We start from the raw sequence: 6000 nt of genomic DNA on the forward strand, positions 1-6000 counted from the left end.
TTCTGCTCTCATCAGAGGAATTTCCTTCAGCTTTCAATTTGATACACACAAAGTCTGAAGCCATATTGGACTGTTGCCAGTAGAAAATTCTTGGCCCCTTTCCTTGCAGCGTTTGCCACAAGATAGGAAAGGAAATTCCAGAGCAACGTATCACGACGACAAATTTGCTACTTGCAAACGGATTGCAACGATGCTTTTGAACAAACATTCTACTGGAGGAGGATGATGTAGAATCGGATGAAGCCTGTCAAATGTCATATTCTATGCAGGCAGAAAGATGATGAGCTTAGTATTTGATGATGATAAATCAAGACAAAGAATCCTGGATTCATTCTTGTTTGCTATTTATCTTTTGTTTTTAATAGAGAAATTAACCTCTTAATTTTATTGAAAAGAGAAAGTGAATAATACAGAACTCTATTTCACCTCCGTTTTTTCGGGATATACATATATAGGTTTTAAGGCCATTTGGACAACGGTTTGTTGCCATAATCTTCAACCACACCTCGTTGCGAACTCCAGAGCCATTCCAAATGTTTGATTGATTTTAAATCCAAATAATGATTTTCATACTCTGATGATTTTGTTGTTTGATATCTTTCATATGTTGATTTTATTATTTGGGAACCAGCTAAAGGGTGATACGGTCAAAATTTGGTCAAGGGAAATTGCGTGTAAATCGGTGAAATCATTTATTTAAAAAATCAAATAAAATTTCATTTTCAAGTTTAATTAGTATAAAATTCAGGAAAAATATTCAGTTAGCCTTCCGCTTTTCCAAATCCGAATTGCCGGGCCTTACGCTTAACCCCTGCCATCAGATTTTGTACAGACACCTTGTCCACCGCAGAAAGCCAGTTTGCCTTGAACTGCTGCTCGTTCTTAGCAGTTTTTTGGTCTTCTTTAGGTTCCGCTTGACAATAGCCCAGTATTTCTCAACTGGGCGGAGCTCTGGCGTGTTGGGAGGGTTCTTGTCCTTGGGAACCACCTGCACGTTGTTGGCGGCGCACTCCATGGCCTTTTTACAGTAATGGAAAGATGCCAAATCCGGCCAAAACAGTATTGAACAACCGTGTTTCTTCAGGAAAGGCAGCAGACGTTTATTCAAACACTCTTTCACGTAAATTTCTTGGTTGACAGTCCCGGCATCGTCGTGTACAGCCTCCGGGATCGCGCTTTGGCCGTCGTATTTTGTTTATCATCGCGGTTTGGAGTCACTACGTTCTTGTAAGTCGATAATCCGGCTTGTTTTTTGGCTCGATGTACGGTTGTAGACGATACACCCAGCTGATTTGCGGCATCTCGGAGAGAGAGGTTAGGGTTTCGCTTGAAACTACCGGCAACTCTCTTTGTCGTCTCAGCGGATTCCGGTTTTCGATTTCCCACCGATTCAGGCTTCCTGGCTGTCAACAAACGTTATCCAAACACTTTAATTACATTTGTAACGGTTGATTTGGCTACTTTTAGCGATTTTGCCAGCTTGGCTTGCGAGTAGCTCGGATTTTTGCGATACGCGAGCAAAATTTTGATACGCCTCTCTTCTTCCTTGGACGGCATTTTGACAACTGAAGAGTGAATTCCAAAATCAAAATAGGAGTATGCATTCTACACACACACATCTTCAAAATGAGGGGTGTTCAGGTTTTTTAAATGCAAAATTGAACGAAATACGTCAAGTTGATATTGACCAAATTTTGACCGTATCACTCATTATGAGGGATATTAGTGACAATTAATAAAAAAATTCTCTACATTTCATTACCTAGCTCAAATGTTTAGTTGATAAATTGTAAGCAAATTCAAAGTCAACACTCTAAGTAATTCAACAGAAGTTAATTGGTATAATTTGGTCCAGGGAATTGCAAGTTACAGCTGCTTGCGTTTGGTAGACCGACTTTTCTTCCATCTTGAGGCTTTAAGTGATTAACAACTTTTTTGTTAATTAAACACCCCTACGGAGTGGAAAATTTTCGAAAATTCAAAAGCACATCTACTAGGGGAAGTTCAAATTTTTTATAGAAATTCGAGCATTTGGAGGTATTTTGTAACGGTTTTTTGTTGCTCGGACGACATGGTCCTGTATCCGCTGATGATTCGCAAGTTCATCAGCCGCTGAACGCTGCTAAGTCGCTGCAGTTTACAGTGTCTTCCCAGGGCCTGCCTCCAGGCCACTGATCCCTACCGCAAGAATGACGTGGTCACACTCAGTTTGGCATCATCCGTGTGTGTGTGCGGCCGTGGCTATTGCCGCTCTCTTGGTTACGTAGTCAACATGACTCGTAAAGCTGAGTCTGTCATCTATCATCACCCTCAGGATAGCGCGTTTGGAAACGATATTGCACGGTCCAACTCCGAGTATGGCTAGGACTTTGCAGCGTTATTGATTCGTCTTGATACTCCGCAACCGAGTATGGACCAGCCGATTGTCATTCCCAAGCGCCGCGTGGTAGATTTCGGAGCAGGCTTTTAGCCCCAGACTAACACCAACGTTGACGCGGGTTACCTGTCAACGCCAACAAATTTGAAAATCGAAATCAATCTGCTGATGTCTAATTTTCAAATTAACGTAAAAAACATCATACAAAGGCAAAATTTTAATTTAAACATTCTCATATCTAATTCTCATTTCCGTTCTCAGCCAAAATCCTGTTGGTCTACGGTTTTCACGATAGCCGCGACAGTCCATCTGGTCGGAATCACCTTCTATGGGATATTTGCTTCCGGCGAGCTGCAACCCTGGGCTGAACCACAGGTCGAAGAGCAAAAAGCCTGGGATCCGATGGCCAGCGGCTACGAAAAGGAAACCACCTTCAACGACACCAGCGGAGGGGCAGCTCCCGGACCCGGGGCGGCCATGTTGGATCCGAACAGTGCTCGGCCTGCCGGATACGGCGCAACGGCCCAACATGTGGCCAACAATCCGTTCGCTTATCCGAATGTAATCAGCGAGGAAACCGTCCAACCGGAAGCCCGAGACACGTATCTGCACGGAAATCCAAACGAGCGCACATATTGACCTGTGTCTCCGGGAGGATTTCGAAAGACGGTTACGTTCAGTGAGGAGTAGATAGTGCTTTTCTTGAAGTTTCGCGAAAATATCTGTAACATAAAGTGTACGTTGGACCTCTGAAAAGCCACGAGGCGATAACAATGGAACTATATTAGACGTTATGGAAAACTGTTCAAATTCAACACACAAAAATACTTATACTATTAATTCTGCTTTGTTTATTGTGATCTTAGGTAGAAGAACTTTAATTCTACTTATACTTGAGAGTATTCTAACGAATAGCGGAATATATTCGAATGCAAATAAAATCAGTATTTATCGTAAAATGTATATCAAACAAATTTAGCTCTAGTTTAACTCGAGAAATGGAAAAAATAACTCTCAAATGATTACTATCGATGGAAACGACAAAAAAGGAAATAAAAACCCTGCTTAAGCAATTACACTTTAGATAGAACAAAAACAAAAACAAAAACAAATACAAAAACACGAATGCTAACTCAAGCAGATCTTAGAAAAGTATGTGTTAGAATGTTGAAATTAACTTTCACTTAGAATTTCATTTTCATCGTTTAGCCATAGAAAATCATCGAAATCACTCCAAATCATAAAAAGAAAAAAAATTGTAAATAATTATGTAAATCAATGATGGACTGCGTTCCACAAAATTTCAACAGAACTACAAATGAAACGTGTAGAGCAATTGTTAATACAAAGCACTCAGATAATAATAATTTTAAATCATAAAATCAACTAAGTGTTCAAATTGTACCCTCTAATAACAACCGTTTGGCAGAATATCCGTAAACTCTTAGAAAACTGTCTGTATCCTGGATCAATAGAGAAAAAAACCAATCAACTCAAAACCGGTCGGTTTGTAAAAACGAAAACAATTTCTTTCAAACTAAAAGAGTCAATTTCGGGAATAAATGTAAACGGTGTATTAAAGCATAAATCCAAAAACACAGAAATGTAACGAAATATCTAACTAATACCAAATCAACCAACTCTTCATGTGAAACAGTTGCTGAAGAAATAAGCAGAATATGTTAATTTCTGCTGACGAGAGAAAAAAAACGGTGTATATTATAATGAATCCGATTTGAAACAGTCGAGCTGCACAGATTAGGACAAATAAATCTATTGAAATCGTAAAATTTAAGGAGCGAAAAACTCCAGAAGCTCGGGGTATGTCTAGATTGAAGGAGGTAGATTAAAAATGAAAAAAATATGGATGAAAGCAATGATTGAGCGAGAAAATTATAACAGATCATTACTTAAGCTTCTTGAATGTTTTCAAAAATAGGTATGATTCGGATTTTCAATTCTCAATTCTGAGTATTTAATACTAAATTATAAATCCTGAATTTTAGAATCTGAATTCTGAATTCTGAGTTTTGAATTCTAATATAAAAAAAAAAATCTGAATTCTGAATTCTAAATTCAGAGTTCTGGATTTCTGATTTCTGATTTCAGATTTCAGATTTCAGATTTCAGATTTAAGATTTAAGATTTCTGATTTCTGATTTCTGATTTCTGATTTCTGATTTCTGATTTCTGATTTCTGATTTCTGATTTCTGATTTCTGATTTCTGATTTCTGATTTCTGATTTCTGATTTCTGATTTCTGATTTCTGATTTCTGATTTCTGATTTCTGATTTCTGATTTCTGATTTCTGATTTCTGATTTCTGATTTCTGATTTCTGATTTCTGATTTCTGATTTCTGATTTCTGATTTCTGATTTCTGATTTCTGATTTCTGATTTCTGATTTCTGATTTCTGATTTCTGATTTCTGATTTCTGATTTCTGATTTCTGATTTCTGATTTCTGATTTCTGATTTCTGATTTCTGATTTCTGATTTCTGATTTCTGATTTCTGATTTCTGATTTCTGATTTCTGATTTCTGATTTCTGATTTCTGATTTCTGATTTCTGATTTCTGATTTCTGATTTCTGATTTCTGATTTCTGATTTCTGATTTCTGATTTCTGATTTCTGATTTCTGATTTCTGATTTCTGATTTCTGATTTCTGATTTCTGATTTCTGATTTCTGATTTCTGATTTCTGATTTCTGATTTCTGATTTCTGATTTCTGATTTCTGATTTCTGATTTCTGATTTCTGATTTCTGATTTCTGATTTCTGATTTCTGATTTCTGATTTCTGATTTCTGATTTCTGATTTCTGATTTCTGATTTCTGATTTCTGATTTCTGATTTCTGATTTCTGATTTCTGATTTCTGATTTCTGATTTCTGATTTCTGATTTCTGATTTCTGATTTCTGATTTCTGATTTCTGATTTCTGATTTCTGATTTCTGATTTCTGATTTCTGATTTCTGATTTCTGATTTCTGATTTCTGATTTCTAATTTCTGATTTCTGATTTCTGATTTCTGATTTCTGATTTCTGATTTCTGATTTCTGATTTCTGATTTCTGATTTCTGATTTCTGATTTCTGATTTCTGATTTCTGAATTCTGATTTCTGATTTCTGATTTTTGAATTCTGAATCCCGAATTCTGATCTCGAAATTCCGATTTAAAATTCTGATTCAGCATTCTAATTCTAATTCAAAATTCGGATTTCGATTCAATATTCTGATTATGAATTCTTCTTCTGAATAATGATCCTTAAATTTGGTTCTAAATTCTGATTGAAAGTTCTGATTTTGATATTAATCTAGAACTTGTTCACAGGGCGTACAGTGAAATAGGGGGTTCGGAATCGGATCAGCAGCAGAATTAGAAACGCGTGTTCTCTTCAGAAAGTCAAACTTCAAGTGAAGCATGGTTATTCAAGATACATACAGTGGGCGTCAAATATAGAACTATTTCTCTACACAATGTTGTCTCCTCACAAAGGGGTCCAACACTCCTCCTCAACATCGGGGCTCCTTGACCCCAATGACAGTTCGAAGCTGTCGAAGTTTCACTGCGCCGAGTGGTTTAGTTAGCAAGTCGGCCTCCATTTAGTCAGTTGAGCAATA

General features: G+C 37.1%; 1 protein-coding gene across 1 annotated transcript in view; it reads left to right on the top strand.

The window, feature by feature from the left end:
- The window catches only part of LOC129747230 (vesicular glutamate transporter 1), a 174965-nt gene extending 170695 nt beyond the window's left edge, over positions 1–4270 (top strand). The window contains exon 8 of the mRNA XM_055741326.1: positions 2639–4270. Within this exon, the coding sequence (XP_055597301.1) occupies positions 2639–3016 (378 nt within the window). The 3' untranslated portion in view covers positions 3017–4270. The remainder of the gene's footprint in view (positions 1–2638) is intronic.
- Positions 4271–6000: the final 1730 nt, after the last annotated feature.

This window comes from Uranotaenia lowii, chromosome 2 (assembly GCF_029784155.1).
Source record: "Uranotaenia lowii strain MFRU-FL chromosome 2, ASM2978415v1, whole genome shotgun sequence".
In the NCBI taxonomy this organism is placed as follows: domain Eukaryota; kingdom Metazoa; phylum Arthropoda; class Insecta; order Diptera; family Culicidae; genus Uranotaenia; species Uranotaenia lowii.